General features: G+C 41.9%; 1 protein-coding gene across 1 annotated transcript in view; it reads left to right on the top strand.

Annotated features, from left to right (window-relative positions):
* LOC101159250 (zinc finger protein 236) overlaps window positions 1–19,715 on the top strand; it is a 97,706-nt gene extending 77,991 nt beyond the window's left edge. Inside the window, exons 30-32 of the mRNA XM_011473312.4 lie at window positions 11,998–12,127; window positions 13,563–13,736; window positions 19,230–19,715. Of these exons, the coding sequence (XP_011471614.1) occupies window positions 11,998–12,127; window positions 13,563–13,736; window positions 19,230–19,351 (426 nt within the window). The 3' untranslated portion in view covers window positions 19,352–19,715. The remainder of the gene's footprint in view (window positions 1–11,997; window positions 12,128–13,562; window positions 13,737–19,229) is intronic.
* The last annotated feature ends 5,288 nt before the right edge of the window (window positions 19,716–25,003 follow it).

Raw genomic sequence — 25,003 nt, forward strand, 5'->3', positions numbered from 1 at the left:
TAGAATTGGTGATTGATTTTGAAAAGCTGCTGAAAAAAGTATCTTTTTCAAATTGCAATTTCTAACTTGGGTTTTACATTTTGTGTTCCATTTTTTGTGCTTTAATTGGGAAGCATTTGTTATTTGTTTGGTGTTTTTAAGGTTCTGCAAATATACACATCATTTTTTAGAGACATTTGTTATCAGTTGTGTTTGTTGATTTGTAGTTTAATTTCATTGGATGTATAGATGTCGTGTGGGGGGGAGGCTCGAGAGCAGGTAGGACCCAGGCGCAGAGACGGGAGGCAAACGGGTTCAGGGCAAGTGGGTTTATTTAACTAACAAAAAGCGCTGCAGAGCAGGATGACAAAACTAAAAACAAAAACTTACTGTGGCATGGCAAGGGACATGGATGCCAGACAAGAAGACGTGATCAACATGAGCAGAAGTTAATGGACCAGCACAGGAGGAAGGCAGAGACAAGACTTATATACAGACAGGGCAGACAAGACACAGGTGAACACGATTAGGGCAGATGGGGACCAAAGGAAGTAAAACTCAAGAAACATGACAAGACAGGAAACCTTTCAAAATAAAACAGGAAACAGAACCAAACAAGACAGAACAAGAACTAAAGCGAAAAAAAAGACAACAAACTGAAACCATGACAATAGAAAGGAAAAGAAGTTCAAACATTGATTATAAAAAAGGATATAAGAGATAAAAAAAAAAGAAAAAGGAAAAGAAAAAAGATAAAATATTGATTTAATTGCATTTTGAATGAATAAAAAACAATGATTAATAGAATCAGAATCAGGAATCAGAAAAAGTTTTATTGCCAGGTTCAGTAGAGCGCACTTTACAAAACGAGGAATTTGACTTGGTGTATAGTGCAATTAAGAATAAGTTAAAAATTAAGTTAACAACAACAACACACTATATACAGTAGAGTAAGGTGAATTAAAGTGGGAGCACAGATGGGCTGGGATGGTGGGGCCTGTAAGTGGCACCGACAGTCCTTTGGTGGGCGGGGGGTGGAGGGGGGGTCACCTGGGGGAGTTGGGGTTCTGTTCAGCAGGCTGGCTGCAGTGGGGAAGAAGCTGTTCTTGTGGCGCGAGGTCCTGGTCCTGATGGACCGGAGCCTCTTGCCAGAAGGGAGGGGCCGAAAGAGATTATGTCCTGGATGAGAGGGGTTGGCTACAATCCTGGCTGCCCGCCTCCAGGTCCTGGAGATGTGCAGCTCCTGGAGAGACGGGAGGTGGCAGCCGATCACCTTCTCTGCTGAGTGGATGACGCGTTGCAGCTTGGCCTTGTCTCTGGCCGTGGCCGCAGCGAACCAGACTGTGATGGAGGACGTGAGGGTGGATTCGATGATGGCGGTGTAAAAGTCTACCAGCATCTTTTCAGGGAGGTGAAACTTCTTCAGCTGCCTCAGGAAGTACATCCTCTGCTGGACCTTCTTAGTGATGGAGCTGATGTTCTGCTCCCACTTGAGGTCTTGGCTGATGATGGTTCCCAGGAAGCAGAAGGACTCCACAGAGGTCACCGGGGAGTCACAGAGGATGACAGGGGGGAGGGGGGCTGGGGCCTTCCTGAAGTCCACTGTCATCTCCACTGTCTTCAGAGCATTAAGCTCCAGGTTGTTAGCGCTGCACTATGACACCAGCCTGGCTATTTAACTCCTGTAGGCCGACTCATCTCCGTCAGAGATGAGGCCGATGAGTGTGGTGTCGTCAGCAAACTTCAGGAGTTTGACAGACAGGTGACCAGCTGTGCAGCTGTTTGTGTACAGGGAGAGTAACAGGGGTGAAAGGACACAGCCCTGGGGGGATCCGGTGCTTGTGGTCCGAGTATCTGAGACGAGCTTCCCCAGCCTCACATACTGCTGTCTGTCCGTCAGGAAGTCTGTGATCCACCTGCAGGTGGAGTCAGGCACATTCATCTTGGAGAGTTTTTAATACTAAAGATGTATGAAAGACATACCGAAAAAATATGTCTTTCAGTGTTTAACTGGCTGTCTTTGGATTATGCATGCCTGAGTAATGGCCATTCTTACTTCTCATCTCTCTGTTCACTGCTTGCTAATTTACATAGCAGGGGTCCCAGCAGGAGGGGGCGGGGTTGTAACACGACTCCTTCAGCAGAGCCAGGCTGAGAGAGGCTTTGACATGTAAGATGTTAGATGTTAGAATGCCAGATGTTAGAATGACCAGTTCATTTTATATCTATGAAAATATTCAGGTAGCTATGGGACATGTTTAGCTATAGGTCTGTGAAAATTGGTGTCGATTGTTGAAACATAAGTTACCATAAAAAAATGTTTGTTTGGAGTCTAGACAGATTTAACACAGGTTTTTGGATGAAAAAGGATTTTTTATAAATCATCTGTTACACTTTTAAGTCTGAAAAAAATATGGAAGGCAGCAAACACAGATCCCTACCGTTTTTAATTTTCTTGTGCTGATATTTGAAAGATAAGTTATGCAAAAAAATAGGTGTTTGCAGTTTTGCCTAAAAAGACGTTTTCGGACCTTTTTGGATGAAATGTTGAATAAAAGTTCACCGGTAACTTCAATAATTCTGAATTTTTTTAGGAAGCAGTAGCACATAAATGCCTATGAAAGTTGAATTCCTGGTGCTGATAACCTAAACAGAATTTATGCTAAAAATCTTTGTTCAGTCCAAAATTTCATTAAAAAAATCAAGTGATGAAGTTTCTCGTAGACCCTATAGTGTTACATATCAAAGCTGGAGGTTATTAAAGGCATCTAATTCTGAAATCTCAGCTTCCTGAGACAAACGGCTGATTTATAATAAATTTCTATTATTTGGGTGCACATAATCGACCACTTCCTGTTACGCAGGCACCGTCAGGTGTACACCCATGAAACTTTACATGATGAGAGAAGACCCTTCTGAGTATCTCCAGTTTTAATTTCATGCACATCGGACAAAGCAAAGAGAAAATACAGGGCAGAATGTGCCCCATGCAATAACTAGGTGGCGCTATAGAGCTCGTCCAAGATTGTCATATCCATGGGTTCAGAATAGAAGCTTCATCATATCCATTGAATTTCAGTGAGATTGGACAAGGAATGTGCACGTGAGAGCAACTTTTGTGTGCATAGCGAGATGCCCAACTTTGCCGCTCTGTCACGACCACACCCCCGCATTGAAAGTTATGGTTTTTTGTCAGAGTAAACTTCAATGGCTTTTCAACAGGTGGACGTCATTTTCAGGTGTGTCGGCTCATCCTACTCGGAGTAGTGATGCTCCAAGTAAAACATGTCATTTCCTCTTGCCAGCAGGTGGCGCTACACTTTTTCCAGATTTTTTCACTGCAGATGTGTTCAGAGTCAGACTACAATCATGCATATCAATTTTGGATCAGATTGGATTTTGCATGGCTGAGTAATGGCCATTTTTCTTTTCATGGCGTGTTTTCGAAACGACCTCCAATTTTGACGCGCCGCCATGGTCACAAACATCCATAAAAACTTAAAAGCTTCGCAATTTAACATCGGACATGTGTCTAGTTTACACAACCAAAGTTTGAAGTCATTACTCCAAAATCTCTAGGAGGAGTTCGTTCTAGAGCGAGGCCTGCAAATGTCCAAAATGAAGCAAAAATGACATATTGACCTCAATATATCAAACTTCCTGTGCGAGTGACAGGTGGGTCCTTTCAGACTTTTTTGTAAGTCTCCATCTGAAGAACATGCCCTGTAAAAATCAAGCTTGTACGTTAAAGCGTATGCGGGGCGTCGGGACAAAAGTCACTGTAGGTGGCGCTATCGAGCCGTTTTTGTGCGCCCATGCCAATCTCCTATAAAATACGAAATTTTTCGCGACTCCTGATGTGTGTGCCAAATTTGGTGAGTTTTGGGGTATGTTAAAGGCCTCAAAAAGGCGACTCTTCCGGTAGAATAATAATAATAATAATAATAATAATAAACATTCGAATTACAATAGGGTCCTTGCACTCCGTGCTCGGGCCCTAATAATAATAAACATTCGAATTACAATAGGGTCCTTGCACTCCGTGCTCGGGCCCTAAAAACACAAAGATTTAGAAAGCAAGAAAATTGTCACTTTAAACAGTATCACACTCTGACAGGTTTTCCTGTCAACTTCCTGGTTAACTTCAGCAGTAAACAAATAATAAACAAAACTGTTGCTTTGAATCATTTAACAACAAATCCTGAAAATGTTCTCCACAGTTTTTCCATCAAAGTTTCTCTGACTACAGTTACAATAGATCAGTATTTTTCAACCTTTTCTGAGCCACGGCACACTTTAACCTTAAAAAAAATCCAGCGGCACACCAGCATCCAAAAAAAAGGAGAAACTCAGTCTGTATTGATCTACAGCCCCTCCCTCCACAGTCTCACATGCATTTTTGAGATAATTGTTGCAGAAAAATCTGGAAACTGCAGCTGTTTTTTTTCTAAAAGATGCAATAAAAGTTAAGTTAGAAGATTTAAAAATAGTTTGATGTGTGTTCGTTGGTTTCAAGACGTTTAACAACAGATTTCCTTTTGCGCTGTCACTCTCACAACCCAATGCATCATGGGTGTAGTGCATAAAATGTCCGGCGGAGATCACTTTTCGGAGCTTCATTGTTTTGTTAACTTGTTCCACGGTCTGATACCGGATTCTGTGGAAAGCTACACCGCTAAAGACGATCTTTAGCTGGTATTTTTGTTAGAACTGAGCGACTTTACGAGCTAAATCGGGACAAGGAAGTGAAGACTTTAAGCACTTCTGATTGGTCAGACTGATGACATGTGATTACGCCTTCAAGAATGATTGGTGGAGACAGTCAAAGGGACGGGACTTTTCCCAAATACAGCCGGAGCTGCAGCTGAATCGTGGTAACGTCATTCTTATCAAAATGTCTTCAAAAAAATAAAATAAACGCAAAGAAAAAGTATTTTAGGATCTTTTATAGTCCTAACTCCTCAGTGTTTTATCAGGGCCTGTTTGGATGGACAGAGAGCTGAAATCCTGGAGATGGGAAATGTTGTTAAATCAGTTAATGAGGGCAATCTCCCACGGCACACTGGTTGAAAAACACTGCAATAGATAATAAGAAGAAATGAAGACACAGCAACACCTACAGTGGAAAAAAAGTATCCATTTAGCCACCAATTATGCAAGTTCCTGCTCTTAAAAAGATGAGAGAGGCCTATCATTTCCATCATAGGTAAACCTCAACTATGAGAGACAAAGTGAGAAACAAAATCCAGAAAACTACATTGTCTGATCTTTAAAGAATTTAGTTATAAATTATGATGGAAAATAAGTATTTGGTCAATAACAAAAGTTCAACTCACAACTTTGTTATATAGCTTTGTTGACAAGACAGCAGCCAAACGTTTTCTCTAAGTCTTCACAATGTTTTCCTAAACTGTTGCTGGTATTTTGGCCCATTCCTCCATGCAGATCTCCTCTAGAGCAGTCAAGTTTTGGGGCTGTCACTGGGCAACACAGACTTTCAACTCCCTTTAAAGATTTTCTATGGGTTGAGATCTGGGGCCTCATTTATAAACGTTGCGTACGCAAAAAAGAAGGCGTACGCCACTCTCTACGCAGTAGTTGATATTTGTAAAAAGCAAACTTGACGGGAAAATGTGCGGTCCTTCACGCAAGCTCTGACCCAGGCGTACGCACAAAAACTTGTGAAATGAGAAACGGCGACACCGTCGGCAAATGGAAGAAACACGTGAAAGTGAAAATGACAATACTGCCTCTCTTAAATAACATGAAGACTTCACAAAGCAAGTCTGACAATTAACAGCCTACACGAACACCCGTTTGATCGATCAGCAGTGAAACAAACAAAAAAGTCAAACGAAAATTACAACAGAAATTCAAATGAACACTTATTTGCAGAAAGAAAAGTGAAATATGTTCTGCAATATTGGCATGTTGTGCAATTCATCCTCATAAATAATAGTTAACAGAACGAAATAATGTACAAAACTGATATTCTCGTTAATGTGTCCGTCTGGCGGAGCAGATATAGGTGCGGGCGTGCGGACGGACAGACGCACTAATTGTCCACTGGGGAAAGTTGTTTTCATTTTAAAACATTTCTTCATAAGCTACGGAATTATGGTATTCATGCATATGCCTTTAGTTTGTTTCATTTTTGATAAAACAATGTATGGCGTATGTCTCAACCATTAAGAAAGCAACAAGAAATTACATTTGCGCTGAACAATTACCCATTTCCACGTCGATTATTACCGACATATGTAGCTTGTCAGATGTAATTAAATGGAGGGAAATAAAATGCCCCATCACAATTCGTAATGACGCACAATGGCTGATCCTGCGCTCTTAGAAGATGTGGCAAATGGAAGAATTCGGAGTGAACGCATCTTTAGACGGCAAGAAGACTTGCTGGCAAACGAGGACGAGTGGCTTATGAGCCGGTTCCCACTTCCTCGAGCCGTCCTCTTGGACCTCTGCGGGCTTTTGGGCCCGGCGTTACCGGAGCACTCACAGGGAACCACGCGTGTCACCCGGTGCATCTGGCGCCCCACCCCCCACCCCACCCCCCCGGTGGCAGAGACACTCTAGCGATGGAGCGCTAGACGTTTTATATGCCTCGACTTTGATGTCCGACCACGGTCCGAGGTTGTGAGGCTACAGCATTTTCGGCGTCTGCCACCGTTTGCCACTCACGTGCCTTTTAGGCATTAGTAATGCCCACACTGTGCCCTCCAAACAACATTTTTCTCCTCTTTTCCACCTCACCAACGATAACTTCTACTTCACATTGAGTGAAGTTACGTTTTTTTGATTTCCTCTCTGTGTTTGCCATGATCTCACAAGACATGAATATTCATTTGTGGGCGTTTCACGGACTATTTATGGGCAACTATGGGCGTGTCATGAAGCCGCAAAAGCTGCGCAGCATTTAGAATTGGTTGGGATTTATTAAGGGAAAGATGCGTAGGATGTGTGTGCGCACGGTTTTATAAATCCGAATATTTCGGATTTATAAAACCGGATGAAACATACGTCCTATGTTTCACGTGATCTGCGTGCAAACACGTGATCCACTGCAAAAACGTGATCCACTGCAAACATGTTATTCATTGCTAACATGTGATCAGCTGTAAGCATGCGATCCGCTGCAAACACGCGATCCACTGCTAACACATGATTCGCTGCAAACGTGATCCACTGCTAACATGTGATCCGCTGCAAGCATGCGATTCACTGCAAACGTGATCCACTGCTAACATGTGATCCGCTGCAAGCATGCGATCCGCTGCCAACATGCGATCCACTGCTAACATGTGATCCACTGTTAACATGTGATCCGTTGTAAGCACTCGATCTGCAGCAAACATGTGATCCACAGCAAACACGTGACCCACTGCAAACACGTGATCCACTGCAAACATGTTATTCATTGCTAATATGTGATCCGCTGCAAGCATGCAATCCGCTGCAAACACGCGATCCACTGCAAACACGTGAATATATAAATGAATAAATGAGTGAAAGATAAACACCCGTGGGACCGTAGTGTGTCACTTTAACACGGTGTTGTACAGTCTGATGGCTGTGGGGAGGAATGATGAAGCCACTGATGAAGCCACTCCTTCGTTACCCAGGCAACAGTGTGTTTGGTATTGTTGTCATGTTGAAAGACCCAGCCACGTTTCATCTTCAATGCCTTTTGCAGAACACTAGTTTGGTTTCTGGTGTCCTTAGACAGCTCTTTGGTGGTGGCCGTAGTGGAGTTTGGAGTGTGACTGTTTAAGGTTGTGGACAGGTGTCTTTCTATAAATAACCAGTTCAAACAGGTGCTATTAATACAGGTAACCAGCTACAGGTAACCAAGTTACAGGTCTGTGAGTGACAGAAATCTTGCTTGTTTGTAGATGACCAAATACTTAGTTTTCACCATAAGTTACAAATAATTTCTTTAAAAAATCAGACAATGTGATTGTGGATTGTTTTTTCTCATTCTGTCTCTAGTAGTTCAGGTTTATCTATGATGAAAATTACATATTTTTAAGTGGGAGAACTTGCAACATTGGACCCCACGGTATATAAATACGAAACAACTAGAAAACACTTTCATCCTGTCACCGAAACTGTCAACAGTGATTCCAACAGACAAACTTACTTTTTTCATCTTTAGATGAAATTGATCACAAGATATTTGTGATATTTAAAAATCCATTTCTATTTTTTTATTCTAATCTAATTATTATTGTTTGAATGTATTATATTTAATACAAATCTGTTGTTGTTTTTGTTTAGCTTTTTAGAACTTATTTTGGTAAACTGGACTTTATTCTCTTTTTTTATCTACATAAAACACGTGTTAGTTTTACTTTGAAAATAAGGACCTTCACTGGCACTCTGAAGTCTTACTTACTTCCTGTGACTTTAGCGCACACGGTTTGTGTACCTAATATCATCATTATTCTGTCTTGTAGAGCAATAATTACACTGTCTGAAGTGCATTTTTACTACACTCTATTAGATAAATAAAGATTGCAAATCATCCATCACAAACATTGGTGATCAGATTTACAGGAACAGATCGCAAATATCTGAGTATTGGGAGAGTCGTTACAGCCTTATTTAGAAATGTCATGAGAGCTCAGCTTCTTTTTCTTCCTTTTAACCAAAGGATGGGTTCAAAGTTGTCACTACAATTTAGTTTATTTCCATGTGGATTCGTTGTAAAGCTGTTTCCTGTTTCTTGACAACAGAACGCTGACGCCAAAAGGTCTTTTTCCGCCAACTTTTGAAGGACTTGTGTGCTTTTGTTTGGCAGTACCTGAAGCACGTCGGCACACAGGTGCTTTTGAGACTAGCTCAGTTGGGTTTGTGCGCCATGTTTCTGCAGAGCCTGTGAGCCAGGCGGGTGTTTCTGTAAATGTGCTGCAGCATGCTGAGCAGTACTTGTTTCTCATTAAGAGTAATAACTCTGGGATTAGGTGGGTGTCGCTCTGAGAGTTACCCAGCTCCTTCGTCTGCCGGTCCCTCGGCTGCTCATTAGTCTTTATCCAGTACTTCAATTCAGTGACATAAGTGTAGTACTTTCATCTTCATTGTCTTAGAGGAGCAAAATAAATCCGTAGTTGAAGCTTTTTATTAAACCCAAAGCATTTTAAGCTTTATGGCTCAACAATGAAAACATAAAGGAACAAAGTTTTTATTTTTAGGTTTTAAGTTAATTATTTTTTTCCTATTTTGTTCTCAGAGGCAGTTAAATAGAAAAGGGGGGGTAGAGGGATCAGTAATCTGAAAGCTAAGGCCAAACTTTCTGAGATCAGTCGCCCTTAAACAAAGGAGAAAGTCTGAATCCTTTTGCCTTTACTTCAAGCAAATGATCAAATTCTTTCTATTCTGATGCGCAGTTTGAACCGTGTTCATGCCTAAATTCAACACGCTGCTGCTGCTGCTGCTGCTGCTGGCTGATTAAATGTTTCCAAACAGAAAAAAATGCCCCCGAAGTTTAAGCAAACATAATTATACACTCCTAATGTAATTTAGCATCTTGTAGATTGGAATAGGTCAGTTATTTAACAATGAAATGTTAGTCGTCCCAAACCAAACTGAAAGCTCTTTTGTCATTTGGCTGCAATAGATAATAAATACATAATGGAGACACATTTTTGCTTGAAATCAATCAAGTTTGAAGTGTCAAATCTAATGATTGAGATCCACTCTTTTCTGTAGCATCCACTGCTACCTGGTGTCATTATCCTTAAGGAATGAGAGTTTGCTCTTATATCATTCATAGCACCCCAATAAAGGATTGTTGTAATTCATGATTCTCCAGCGTTAAGCTGCACAGTGGAGTCGTAAACCCAACTTTTCTGTGAGCTGTTGCGCCCTGTGACCCAAAGTTCAGAACGCTCCCTAAACAAATCCAACTGCATCATTGTCTGAATCTGAGGCGTCCCACTAGTTTTCCAACCTGCTTGCCATTTAAGCTCATCATTGGCTAAACATACCTGATCCAGGTAATCGGCAGCAGATGAGGCAGGTTTTTGGTGGCCGGCCTCCAGGTCTGGAGTTTGATCTGATCCTTATCTAAATTAAAAAACTTTTAAAATCATGATGCTTTCTTTAAGGTTCCTTTTCCAGCAGATATCTAATATATTTGAATCTAGTAAATATAACTAAGGGAGGATTTTCTTATTTGGCTTTATAGCTTATTACTTATATTTATTACTTATATTTTTTACTCCTCTGTTCTTATTTATGGTTTCCCACCCATACGTAGTTTTTGATGCTAAAGACAAAAAATATTTCACTTAAAACATTTTATTTCACATTTTAGGCCAAATATAACAAAGTATTTTGGTAAACAGTGATAATTCTTTCTTATTTTGAAAAACCTCATCCGGTTTTCATTCTGATTTAGAAAAAAAAGGCTTTTTTTAACTCGTATGCTCTAAACCAGCGGTCCCCAACCTTTTCAACGCCACGGCCCGGTACGGCGTCGCACAAAGTTTTCACGGACCATCTTTAGGATGTAGTCTGGTGCAGCATCGCCACGGTGACGCGGACCAGAAACCTGACAGAACGAACCCTGAGCTTTTATTTAGACACGCATAGTACAGTACATGGCACCGGTGTCATCATCCTCTCCCCTTTCTACAGTCACAGTGCTAAAAAGAAGTGCTGCCTATTAAATGTAGCTTTCTTTCTCTGGAAGTGGAAGGCTCCTCTTCTGTCTCCTGGCTGGGCCTTTTCCCCCTGGCAAAGAAACTTTCCAAAGATGTTTGTTTTTTACTCATTTTGCTAGTTCCTGGGTTTTATTTTAGCAGTAAGCTATCACGTGACCGAGAAGAGCCAATTGGCCTGCGTTAACGGACAAAGACGGATGGAACAGAGAATCGGGCCATTTTTCATAATAAAACATCTTTCAGATTCTGAAATAAATAAAACTGATGTAATTTAAGTTAATTATTCTTTCTGTGTGGCCCGGTACCAAATGACCAACCCGGGGGTTTGGGACCGCTGTTCCAAACTAACTGAGTTTGGTACTCTGTCTTAAACGGCCTCTTTCCTGTCTTCTGCTGTAGTAACAGTTTGTTTGGTACCATTCATTCCTCTCTATCTTTTTATTTCTGAGCTTCCTTCAGGCCCGTCGGCTTTGCACTGCAGAAAGTTTGAATGTTGGACTAATCAGCACTGCCAGTAGTCTAACACACCGCCTCTGCAATTCATTAGCTTCCTAATTTGTTCTGAAGTTTATCAGCTGCCACGAGCCAACTTTCACTTTTTGCTGACTCTTCTCGTTTTGGGACGAAACTCTTTCATGTTTTACCTTCTGAAATTCAACAAAAGATGGTTTCCCAAAAGATTTAAGAAGACTGAACCATTTCACAAGTCTTCCTTGTGTAGTTCTCTTAAAGTTCCAAAATGATTCAAAAGAATGTGATGGTTATTTGTATTACATTTCCTATAGAATACAGTTTTAGTGTGTAGCTTTTCTTAAAGTCCCACTCCAATCCTCTTTTGAGATATTGTAAAGTGTTCCCAGTGGTCTTTTGATTATGATGATGCCATTTTTAGCCTAAATCCAAACCCGTGTCATTTCCTAGGACATAGCCTCTGCAGAGTGGCAGATTTTCATCAGAAATTGCCTCTGAGGTGTGGGTGGGACAGTTGTCAGAGGCTGACACGGACCAGAAAAACAAAGGCACCAAAAACACCAATGAGGGGGTCTTTAATCCATGCATACCCATATATTCAAAAAGGTCTATAATTATTAAAAAAAATGCTTATATTGAAACAGATCCCAGTATTATCATCAGAGGATATTAGTTTGTGGTTTTTCTTTTTTTCTAGACTCCTGTAAGCTTCTGTGTAGAAGGTATAGATGACATTTTTCTCCACATCTGTGCAGTAACTTTAGTCTCTCTCTAATGGAAAACATTTGATAGTGGAGCTCAGTCTCCGTAAAGAAGGCTCTGTTAAAGCAGCATAATAAATCCATGTGAATGACTAAACCTCTGTCCACAGGAGCATGAGCGTGTGCACCAGCCAGGCCCGTCTCCCAGCTCCCAGAAACCCAGACTCTTCAACTGCTCGTCTTGTGTGAAGGCTTTCGCCAAACGCAGCCAGCTGGAGAGACACAACCGAACACACACGGGTAAAAGGCTTTCAGGAGTACAGTTTTATTAGAAAACACATGACCAGTTTGTAAGAGGAATTGAAAATCTACTAAGAAGTGAAGAATATTGTTGTGCAGAGAAACATGGTTTTAGAATACTGGAGTTCAGCTTTTAATAGAACTGTTGCTCGTTTAAAGATATTTTAATATTTAGATCCTACTATGACCAAAGTGTTGCAAAGGTTTTGGTAAGAAAATGATCCAAACTGTGGAGTCCTTCCACGATGAAAAAACAAAACAAAAATAATCTATAAAGGAATTCGCAAATCAAGGAGTTTTGAATGTTGGAGCCAAAACTATGTAACAAATGAGTGACAGCCAGTTAACCTGAGTCAGCTTACAACTAAACTTGTTTTATGTATTACAGTTTACATGTGAGGTATTCATTTATAAGCAGAATTATTTTTCATAAATTTAGCTTGTTTTTTTTATAAAGGGAGACCTTAAATCATTCATTTGATTTGTAGATTTGTGTGGTCAGATGTGTACATTTAAAGAGTAAACTTGTTTTTAAATATTATTTTTTTATTTAAAAAAATTTGGTATCCATGATGGTTTGGTAAGTTTTTGGACACCACATCATAGTTTAAAATGCAAAAATATTGATATGAGTGTTCAGGAAAAAAACATTTGATTTATTTCACACTGTCTCAAAGTTGATACACCCATTTTATAATGGTGTAACTCTATAAAAATAAAATTACAACATATTAATTTTCACAAATTCTGTATTTCAGTACAGCCAGTAGTCGTTAAAAATGTCTAACAATAAATTATTTATTCTCTCCATGAAGTTCTGAAAATTATCAAAATTTTCCCTCAAAGTGTTTTTGAGACTTAATGGAAGCAGCCATTTTGAAATGAGCAGGAAAAGGCTGTAACTACTACACTACTGCCCCTAGTGGAGTGATGGTGCAGTACAGGGCAGAAATGGATCCAGTTCTATCCAATGGGGTTTTAATGAAGTTTTAAACATGCTAATAAGATGATGGTCTCAGAAATGCGTGGATCAGATATGATACTAGTGGTTATACAGTGTTAACATGAATGTTCGCTCTTGCTGGTCATCACAATTTCATTGAGTAAAATTGAGGTTAAAAAAGGGATAAAATAAGTTTTGTCACAAACTCTCTGGTTAAACCTAATTAGAGATGAGCCACTTTAAAGGAAACCTTTTTCATTTTCATCAAGTTTAGATTTTAGTGCTATCAAAATTCCCATGTTGTAAATTTTGTTTTTCACATTCGTCAACAGTTGTCAGGTTTTGTTTGAAATGTTAAATATAGTGAGTGAAAGTACGTTCATTCCCGTTAGTTACTTGATGATATTTTGTTTGTTATTTCTGTAAAATAGGAGTTTTTGTGCATTTCTTTTCTCCTGAGTGATGGCCTCTTTTTTTTGATCCGTGCTGCAGGCGAGCGGCCCTTTAAGTGCAGCCAGTGTGACAAAGCCTTCAACCAGAAGAGCGCTCTGCAGGTCCACATGGTCAAACACACTGGGAAGAAGCCCTTCAAGTGTGAGGTGTGCAACATCAGGTTCACTCAGAAGAGCAACATGAAGCACCACATGAAGAGGTCCCATGGCTACGGTGAGCAGCCGGGTGCCTTCACTCCACCAGACGCACACAAAGCTGCACATTAGAGTTCATTTTCTCTGATAGTCGGCTTGATTTGACAAGCGTGAAAGCTCACCTGAACTCTGGTTTGGACCAGAGTGGGGTCTGCCTGAAGACAAGTGTCTTTGTTCCCTCACAAAGAGAAACGTGTTACGACGGTGGAAACCCCCACAGACCTGCTCAAGTGAACCAAAGTGGGCTGACTTTAGGATGAAAATAAACAAGTAAAACACTAAATTATGACAAATCATCTCAAATAAATCACAGACTAAGCAAAGATGAGATCACAGTGAAAGACAAAATTAGATCAACTAGAAGCTCTTTGCCTGACTTTAAAACACTCAGCTGAGTTCTGTGTCGTAACGACAAAGAAAGGCTGTTCCAAAGATCAGCATCACCCGTTTAAAGGCGTGGTCTCCTCTGGGTTTGAGGCAGCTTTTCATGGATTTCAAAGGTTTTAGTTTGAAGAGCTCAGGCACCGGGCCGATGAGCAGGGGGTTAAAAGGTCAGCAATGTACGCAGGAGTTTGTCCATACGAAGCCCAAAAAAATAAAACTAATCTCTAAATTCAACTGGGAGGCAATGTGAAGATGACGGTAGAGGGGTTATATGTACTTGTTTATTGGCTCCTGTTAAACGTTTTGAAAAAGCTGCAGACGACTTGAAGAGCTGTGGTTAAAAAAGGTAAAAAGAGAATTACAATAATCTCAATAAGAAGAAATAAAAGCGTGAATAATCGTCTCCAGGACTAGGTAAGATGTTTTGTTTTTTTACCACATTTCTCAGATGGTACAGGCAATTTTTGACGTAGTTTAGAGTGCCTTCCCAAACAAAGGCATTTGTCAAACAACACTCCAGACTGGACAGAGGAGCTCAGAGAGCCAAGGTGCTGTTTTGGTGGAAGGGAAACTATTTTTTGTCTTCTGAGCATTTAAGTGGGGATTCGAGACCCACGACTTAAGGATTGGTAAACAAACCAAATTAGCCAAGATATTATAAAAAAAAAAAAAATGAATAAAGATATTATAGTCCGTGTCAGGGAAGGAGCAACAAAGTTGAATGTCGTCTGCATACAAGTGATAGGTAATGAATGGAATAGGGCCCAGAACTGAACCCTGAGGAACACCAACAGATATTGTTCTAATTTCAGAAATGATTGAATCTACGTTTCAAAACCACATACTTTTATTCAGGCATCAGTTTATAACTTGCATAACTGCCACTACAGAAAAATATCATGAAAACAAATAGCAATATAAAGAATTGCTATTCTGACCAATAGAATGATTGAGTGACAGCTGTTTATTTCTCTATAAAAGTCTATGGGATCTTGGCTTCTTCGGATCAGTGGGTACTTCCTGTTTGGAGCGCGATGTCTCCGTCCAGTTCTTATATACAGTCAATGGTTAGTGGTAGCACAGTCACACACAGAGAAGTGTGGGAGATTACACGGTGAGCTGATTCGTCACGAATACTTTGAACTAAATTATGTTCTTTTGACTGTTTCATTCAGTTGCATCCACACCAGAACACGCAGCCACCTTTAGGTTTGGTTCTGGATTGAGGCTCGGCGTGTGGAGACTCTTGGGAAATCCTGCTGTGGTGACGGAAAGACGCCCACTGGCTGATTGCTGCTCTGAAAATCTGGACGGGTTGTTTTTCTTTTCCTCACAATCATTTCCACGAAAGAAGAGCAGTGAACAACAGGAAGCTTGTTTAGCACCAAGCGGCATTATCAACCTCAGAAACTGTGTCACAGTGTGTGCGTGCGTGTGTGTGTGCGTGTGTGTGTTGGCAATGATTACCTGAAGTGCCAACACACACACTCACACTCACAACTATGGCCATGTTTTCCTGATCCCCAGGACATAAATATTACTGACTCTGAAGCCCCTTGATGTTATTTCATGGCACCACCTGCAGCTCGGGTTTGTTTGGCTCTGGCTGAAACACTGAAAAAGTTGGCAAACTTTTATGCAGATATGCATGATCCCCACAGGACTGCCCCCAACTAATGAGGCCCCCCGCCTTTGAATTGTGTGTAGCAGAATGAGGATCAGCGTTTTCCATGCTGTGCAGGCCATCCGAGACTTGACCAACGAAAACATGAGGCTGTTCGATGATGCGGATACAGGGGGGCAAAAAAACGGAAAACAGCCACCAATTGTGCAAGTTATCCCACTTCAATGCAGAGTTTGGTCTGTAATGTTCATCATAGATACATTTCAGCTTCGAGAGACAGACTGTTAAAAAGGAAAAGAAAGAAAATCACATAGTTTAATTTTTTAAAGAATGTCTTTGCAGGAAAGAAGAATTTGGTCAAAAGCAGGTGTTGTCTTCAGGTCAGATGTTTTCTGTGCATGTTTTCACACGCTGCAGCTGCTGGTTTGGTCCATTCCTCCATGCAGATCTTCTAAAGAGCTCTGCTGTTTTCAGCAACACAGACTTTGACAGATTCTCAATTGGACTGAAGTAAAGGTTCTGGTTGGACCACTCCAGAACCTTGATATGTTTTCATGTAGCCACCCCTTTGTTGGCCTGGCGATGTGTTTGGGATCATTGTCATGATGGAAGATGCATCCATGTTTCACCCTTGATGATCTCACTGAGGGTCTCACAGGAAGTTCTGGATCAAAATCTCTCCATACGTGGCCCCATTCATCCTCTCCTTAATACAGATCAGTCGTCCTGGGCTTGATGCCCCTTTCCCCCGTGCTTCACAGCAGATGTAGTATTTTAGGAACACAGTTCAGCATTTTCCCTCCTTCAAACACGGCATGTGCCGTCCATACCAAAGAGGTTTCATCTGACCGCATGACCTCCTCCAATCCTCCTCTGGATCTTCCAGATTGCCTATGGAGATTTCTAGACACGTCTGGCCATTTGCCGGCTTTAGCAGGGGGACCTGCAGGATTTGAATCCACGATGATGCCGTTACCGTAGTAACCTTTGTTCCCGTGGCCCCAGTTCTCTGCAGGTCATTCACTGGGTCCCCCCCGTGTGGGTCACCCCCGGTTCAAGGAGATGCCCTGTGATCTTGTGTTTGCTTTGGTGAAGTCCATTCATTTCTGATAATGTTGAAGGCCATTATACCGCTTATACCAAGGTCATTGACCAAAGGAAGATTAAATCACTTCTTGGTACTTTAAGCTTGATATTATTTAGTCTTTTTGACATGAAGTGATTTGCGATGCGTTGCCATGGTAACGGCCACAAAGCCTGCAGCAGTGGAGGAAAGTGGTACATATGCTACACATCATCAAAGTCAAGCAAAGCATCAGTTCAGAGGGAAAGTTGACCTTTTACCGCCTGTTTTGTCCAGATGACGAAGCAAAAGTTTGTTTTAAAGAAACAAATCTAAAAAGTTCAAGTCCTCCTCGTCTCTCATCTCCTCCTCAGATTCTCTTCTGCTTCATCTCAGTCTTCACAATGATCAATTCACCAAACAGGCTAAATGAAACGATGAAATCACTCGTCTTTTCTGCTGTCTTGCTGTTGGGATCACCTGTGGAATGACTTAGGACAACAAGTGTTCTGAGTGTCTGTTGCTCCGGTTACCAACTGGACTTTAGGCCAGCTTAGTGACATAAAACATTATCCCTGCAGCCAATCAGAATCAAGTATTCACTCAGACCATGGCTATAATAGTTTCTATCTCAGTTAGCTAATTTGTGTTCTAAAAAGTTTGACGAACCCTAAACAGCATCATGTGATCTGCAAGTCATTTAAGTGAAAAGCCATTCCTCCCCAAACAAGATCCAGCAGAGAAATCTGCAGCAGACTCTCCAGCTTCCTGCAGAAGAGGACCTCTCAGCAGGCGGATCAGCTTGAAGTGATCACCTGCTCCGGCGCTCTGGTTTCCATCCTGTCTAAACACTGTGGGTGTCCGCTCTTTGCATCGAGAGGAGCATGAAGAGCTTTCTTTTTTTTTGAACAAGAGCTGATGCAGCTTGAGTTCAAGTGTTATGTTTGTCTCTTCTGGGCAGAAGAAGTTTATGAGTCAACAGGAAAACTGCCTCAATCAGTGATTCAATCCATTCATTCAAAAGAAACCTCATCAACATGAAGCACAGCATATTTACGGTGACTTTGATAAACACTTTATGGAAAATGATTTAAAGTTTTCACAACTTTCTTGATTTGTCCAAAAAAGTCTCTAAAAGATTGAGAGATTCTGGATTCTTCTCTGTGCTGAAGGGGTCGGCGCTCTAAATTTCCCGCCTTCAGGCAGCACTTCATTAAGAACCGCAGTGATTATTTGCTGTAACCATTAACTATGTAACTCAGGAAAAGCTTATGAAAACCATAATCTGTGATCACGTTATCACCAAATCCCCACATTTAAATTAAAACCTTATGAGGCAGAGAGAAAGGCCCCGGAGGGCCCTCCTGCTCCACAGGTTCCCATCTCCCCCCTTCGCCTCACATACCTGACACGTCCGCAAAGTCGACGCCTTTGTTTCCCTTTTAATCTGACGGAAAGTTTTGCTCTGCTCCTTGTTTTGTGTGGTGTTCACATTCAGCAGTGGGGTTTGGTGAGGAGCTGGCCTGTAATATTTATTTTTTCGGTCCTTATCGGCAGCCCTCTCACAGCCCAGCGGCTTCATTAATGTGACTTTCAGATACAGAGGAGGGAAGCCAGCCCAGATTATGAAATGACTGAAATTTGATTCAGCCGGGCCAGCGGCGCCGCACAGAAAGCGAGCAAGACGGAGCCAGCTGTTATTGTTGAAGCTCAACCGTTCCCATCCAACATCTGTGAAAGAGCCACTCAATGAAAACGGTGTTTTCACATGTTTTTGATGATGGAGGACATGTAGAAATAGTATTTCTTTATTCAAATTATTGGGAATCAGGAGCAGATGCAAAAATTCTGTTGCATTTGTGACAAAACTGGGCGGAGCCACAAGCTTCCTGCTCCGCTCCATTCTGATCATCCACCTGTGGACAACCAGATCCATGAACGTCTTTGTTAACCGGGTCTGAGCTGGAATCTGGATCAGAACTGCTCCAACATCACTCCCCGTTTCTGCTGCACCGCTAGTGTTAGTTTGGGGTTGTGAGGGGCTGTAAGCTAGCAGGAGAGACTAAACAGCTGCATGACTGTCCACCAACACTTCCATCCATCCACAAGTCAGAGGAGAGCTTCTCATCAACTCCTGCTGCTCTGCAGCAACTATGTCCTAGAAAACAACACACTGGGAACGCTTTTACAACAGATCAGAAGATGCACTTTAATGAGTGTTTGGTTTTCTGAGGGAAAAATGTCTGAAGTTTGATTCATTTTATAATCCCACCTGGAGTCATGGGGCTGCTGGGGCCTATCCCAACTGCTGCTGGGCGAAGGCAGGGTTCACCTTAGAGAGGGGCAGAGACGCTCCCTTTCTCTCTCAGTTTAGAATCGGATCTTCAGCATTAACTGTGGGATCATTCAGACTCTTTTCCCTTCCTTCTCTCTCCCTGCAGGTCAAATTCAGGACATGCCTCTGGACCAGGACGAAGCAGCGCCGCAGGTCGGGGTGACATCAGACCTGGACCTCGAAGTGGTTCCCGAATCGACAGGCGACTGGCAAAATGTTTTTACGTGACGGCAACCTTGAGAAATGTGGGAGATGTGTCACTTGTTGATGCTGTACATATGTGATCCAGGCAGGCAGCTGATAGCTAGAGAGAGGAGCCAAACGTGTTGTAAAGTTCTTAACGGACCTTTGCCTTCTCGTCATTTGGTTTGGACTTCCATCGACTCGTTATTAACTGTTCATTTTGTAAATATTGTAGTTAGATTGCAAATATTTTTGAAGAGCCATAAGGATGAAAATGTTTTTTTCAAAGTGTAATTTTGACAAAATGTTACATTTGTTTATAAGAAATGCCAAAAGAATAAGCTGCATTTTGTTTTTTCCTTTGCTGGTGTATTTTCTATTGGTTGTGATAAATTTAAATATTTTTGTAATAATTTAGTGTCTGATCTCTTCATGTCTTTTCTAACAAATCTTTATAAATAAGATTGTTTTTTTTTTGCATTTCTTTGGATTCTTAACAATCTAACTGTCATTTTGTAGATTAGGGAAATGCATTTAGCCACTTTTAACACAACATATTGAATAAATTCTGAGCAGAATTGTGTTTTTCAGCTCGCATAACAAGGAGACCTAAAACTCTGAACCCATTTTCATCGTTTGGAAGGAGAAAATCTGTCAAAGCACCTTGAATGTGAACTTCACTTTACATTTCCTGATAACTGATTAGTATTTATTCTAGAAGTTGATGCTAGTCTCATAGGCATTTTCAGATCATGGAGATATCGGCTTTGGTAGATTTTTGCTATTGAGGAGATTGTTTGGTAGCTTTCTGGGGACCTAATTACCCTAAATGCCCTGAAGGGTAAATCTGGAAGTAATGAGATCTGACAGGTAGTTGAAGTCTGTATTTACCTTTAATCTCCAGCAGATTCGTGCTCCTCACATTCATTTCACCGAAGCAGAAAGGTGTCCTTTTCTTCCTTCAGCAACGTTGGATGCAGTCTGGTGGCAGAAGGTTCACGCAGACTTTCACTCATTTAGGAGGTTGCCAGATCCAAACCCGTTTGGATCCGTTTGGTCGTACCAGGAAAAGCATCCTGGTAACTTCTGCTTTGCTGAAACCTGTGGAGTTGAAGCTGAAAAACGTTTTAGTAAAATAAGTTTACCTGTCATGGTCATGAACGACTCTTGCTCAGTAAAAAGCTCATTTCGTTTTTCTGTGTTTGTTGAGAAACTTGTTCTTACAAGAGAATCGGAAACACTCTTTAACAGATGCTGAACAGCTTGTTCTGTTACGGACTCCGGTCTGGTGGATTCTTTGATTAAAGCCTTAAAAAAAACAAGATCTTTGAGGTTGGTTGGTGCATCAATGGCTCTGGTGTTTGCTGCATCCTCTATATTAGTGAAGACGGTTGGTTGGCATTTCAGACATGTCGCACATTAGCACCGCAGCAAATTCCTATTCTGTGAAACTGCTCTGTTCACTGAAAATGGCAATAAATACTCCTTGAATCCTCAGACAAACTCTGTGCTACAAACACCAAATTTAGCATGAATGTACCTCTTTCAGAACAGCCACGAGTAATTCTTAAGGTGGCAGCCATGTTACTGAATAAAGCTCTGTGTTTTTGGACACATCATCAGTGATAAACCCGAGCTCATAGGCTTTATCTCTGATGTCTTGTCAGTGCCGTTTGGACAACCTTTGGGGGATGGATCCATAGGCATGTGTTGGGTCCAGCATGAGTGTTGCCAAATCTCCCCTGCTCTCCTTTGCATCCCAGATCAGCTGGGAACCCCCCAGTGGGCTCTGGACATCCCGACACACCTGGGACCCCTCCTTCTGAACCGAAGTGTCGCTGTAGCCATTCTTCAAGCGGAATTCGCCGTTGGGACACAGAAGTAACCCTTGTGCTGTCCTTAGGCACGTTATGACGTGATTTGTGATCTTCACTGGTGTCCATGGATTACATGAAATCCTCTTCACCTTTATCCACCTTTGTCATGGTAGGGAGAACACGTCAATGGAAGGGGGGGGGGTCATCTGGACCCCATAGGATAGTGCAAGGGCTTAGAAGATCATCCCTTGACACTCAGCAACGAGATGATACCAAACTGCTCCATGTTACTGGCCTCCTCTTCTTTTGGAATCCAGACTCCCTCTGCAGCCCTCCCCCGGGCAGAGACCCTTCCCCTACGCCAAATCCCCTTAATAGTCCTCCAGAGTCACACAAGGAGTTTGGGGCGCTGCTTCTAGACTTTGTATGGTCCTCCACTGGGACCCGGCGAGGACCTTGATCTGCAGCCATCACTGCTTCTTAACATTGGGAGTTGGGTCATCTAGACCCACTAGACAGTGCTCTGAACCTTTTTTCTTCAATGATTTGTGATCTTCACTGGTGTCCATGGATTACATGAAATCTTTCCACCTTTATCCACCTTTGTCATGGTAGGGAGAACACGTCAATGGAAAGGGGGGGGTCATCTAAGATAGCACAAGGGTTAACCTCTTTCAGGGGGCTCAGAGGGGTTGAACTGGACCACGGACTCTGGTGGTTTTACCAGTCGCTGCACACATCTCAGCTGGTGAAGAAGGCTCAACAGAGACTCTCCTTCCTTAGGAAGCTTAAGAGGATTGTACTCTCATCTCAAATACTAGGAAACATCTGCAGAGCCACCACAGAAAGCATCCTCTGGCTGAGTGCCACCAAAATGTCTTTAATAACCAGCTCCATCATGAACCATCAGATCAGAGGCTGGCTGTGCCAGAATGACCACAACCAGCCCGTCATCCTGCAGTTCTTTAGTCGACCGGCTGCTCTTCCTGAGGACTGCGACAAACTGTGAGGCCTCCACTCATCATTGGGAACTCTGGAGTGGGACGGTCTTCTCTTTCCACCCAGAGCTTCACGCATTTTTATTTAGTAGTCTCTTCTTGGACTTTTACCTTCCTACTTATGCAGCTGATCAAGCTGAGGACTGTAGAATCACACGCACTGCGTTCCAATGACCGTCTCTTGCTGGCTGTTCCATTTGCCCGTACAGACCTGGGGGAAAAAAGGCTTTTGTCTTTTCTGCCCCCCCCCCACATGGAACACTACAAAAAGCTGGAAATGAAAAGAACTCATTCCATTCTCAATCCAGGCTGAGATTGGAGGAGAAAGTCACTTTTAATTGTTTTACATAAACTCCCATTTTTATTTATTTTATGATTTAAATGTTTACATTTTTATTGTAAATGTAATTTACTGTTTTCTCCTAGCCAGGACTCCCTTGAAAAAGAGATTCTTAATCTCAATGGGACATTTCCTAGGTAAATAAAGGTTAAATAAATGAAATAAATGAGGACTGGCCGCCGCTCCACATATATGGACGGCGTGATTCTGGGAAACGCCAGCTTGAGGTTTCCAGGTCAATCAAACAACACGTGCCTTCTTGCAAAACAGCAACTGAAAAATTCTGTTTTTTAATGGATGAACAGACTGTTCAGCAAAATAGTCACAGTTAAACGAAGACGGAAACATTTCTACTGATTTTCTTTCCTCACAGCAGAAAGAAAAACAACCTTCATATTTAATGTTCAAGAAAATATGACTTTACTGTTGCCTTGGTAATACACAATTACCAGAATTGTCATCTCTCTAATACTTCTTGAAGAGTCAAAACAAACAATTCCAGTGTGAGTTGAATAATGTCAAAAAGGCCACTACTGAAAATTCTCCCAAGTTGTTTTTTCTTCTTTTATTGAAGCAATCCTTTTTTTAATGAGGTTAAGAGTTTGATTCAATGCTTTCCTCTTATGTAACCTAACTAGGATTCCTAGAAAAGCAGAAAAAGTGTCAGTGGGGCTTATTTTAGCTTTGTCCTGTAAACCTGAATGAAGGAAAACTTTTCATCTTTTTCTACAAGGCTCTTATTTTGAAATCATGCTGAAATAAACATGAACTTAGAACACTTTTATGCAGTTATCCAACACAGAGGAGGATACATATTTCCCTGAAAAGGTGAGTATTGTTAAAATACTTTGTGTATTTCTATCTGTACACGAAGCCTCATACTTCAGCAGCTAAATTATTACCAAATGGTTGAAAACCCTCTGCTGGTTTGAAGAGATGGCGATGGTCTGTAATTCTGACAAATGACTCCTTTACGTGTTTGTAACCTCCAGGTTCAAGCTGAGGAAATGCTATCATCAAAATAACATCAAACCTCATAAAAAAATAAAAATTGCAGCTGTTTTCTGCTGCCTCTGTTGTGTTTTATGTTCACGGAGCATTCCTGCAGGTTACAGAGACGTCAGTGTGAGTCTGTGACAGTGTGGGAAGGGAAGATGTGTTTTTATGCTTTTCTAGAAGCTTTTTGTAGCTGTAACCCTGGTGCTATCCTATGACCCCACCCTTACATTGACGTGTTCTCCCTACCATGACAAAGGTGGATAAAGGTGGAAAGATTTCCTGTAATCCATGGACACCAGTGAAGATCACAAATCATCGAAGAAAAAAGGTTCAGAGCACTGTCTAGTGGGTCTAGATGACCCCACTCCCAACGTTAAAGTGCCTAGGATAGCACAAGGGTACATTTCATTACTGCTTTCCAAAGTCTGCGTCAAAAGTGGAACATTTTCCAGGGTTTTGGAATGGATGAGAACTGACAACGCCCCCCTCAAAGTATCATGGCCATCGACTGCATGTGAGAGCTGGACAGAGTGACCCCTCCCCCTGGCGTTCCAAACAGGAAGTAACTGCTGGTTCCATGAAGCCAAAATCTCATAGACCTCCATAGAGGAATAAACAGAGATTACTCAGTCATTGTGTTTGTCAGAACAACTATTCTTGCTCTGCTGCCTGTTTTTCACATGGACTTGCTAATCCTCCTTCTTTCCAACTGTATTGTTGCTGCAGCATGGTTATTCAAGATATGAACCGACCAATCACTGCTTAACGACATTGTCGGACTCCAATATGGTAATGTTTGTATCACAAAAAATGGCAACTGAACAGCCTTTATTTGGTTGGAGCCAGGGGTCAGTCATTCCAGATGATGTCACTCTCACTCAGTCCAGTTCTCATAGGGTTATTGCGGCTTTTTTAACCCTTGTGCTATCCTAGGCACTTTAACATTGGGAGTTGGGTCATCCAGACCCACTAGACAGTGCTCTGAACCTTTTTTCTTCAATGATTTGTGCTCTTCACTGGTGTCCATGGATTACATGAAATCTTTCCACCTTTATCCACCTTTGTCATGGTAGGGAGAACACGTCAATTTAAGGGGGGGGGGGGGTCATCTGGACCCCATAGGATAGTGCAAGGGCTTAGAAGATCATCCCTTGACACTCAGCAACGAGATGATACCAAACTGCTCCATGTTACTGGCCTCCTCTTCTTTTGGAATCCAGACTCCCTCTGCAGCCCTCCCCCGGGCAGAGACCCTTCCCCTACGCCAAATCCCCTTAATAGTCCTCCAGAGTCACACAAGGAGTTTGGGGCGCTGCTTCTAGACTTTGTATGGTCCTCCACTGGGACCCGGCGAGGAGCTTGATCTGCAGCCATCACTGCTTCTTAACATTGGGAGTTGGGTCATCTAGACCCACTAGACAGTGCTCTGAACCTTTTTTCTTCAATGATTTGTGATCTTCACTGGTGTCCATGGATTACATGAAATCTTTCCACCTTTATCCACCTTTGTCATGGTAGGGAGAACACGTCAATGGAAAGGGGG

The sequence above is a fragment of the Oryzias latipes genome, chromosome 16 (genome assembly GCF_053564925.1).
Source record: "Oryzias latipes strain Hd-rR chromosome 16, Olatipes_Hd-rR_3.1".
Classification (NCBI taxonomy): Eukaryota; Metazoa; Chordata; class Actinopteri; order Beloniformes; family Adrianichthyidae; genus Oryzias; species Oryzias latipes.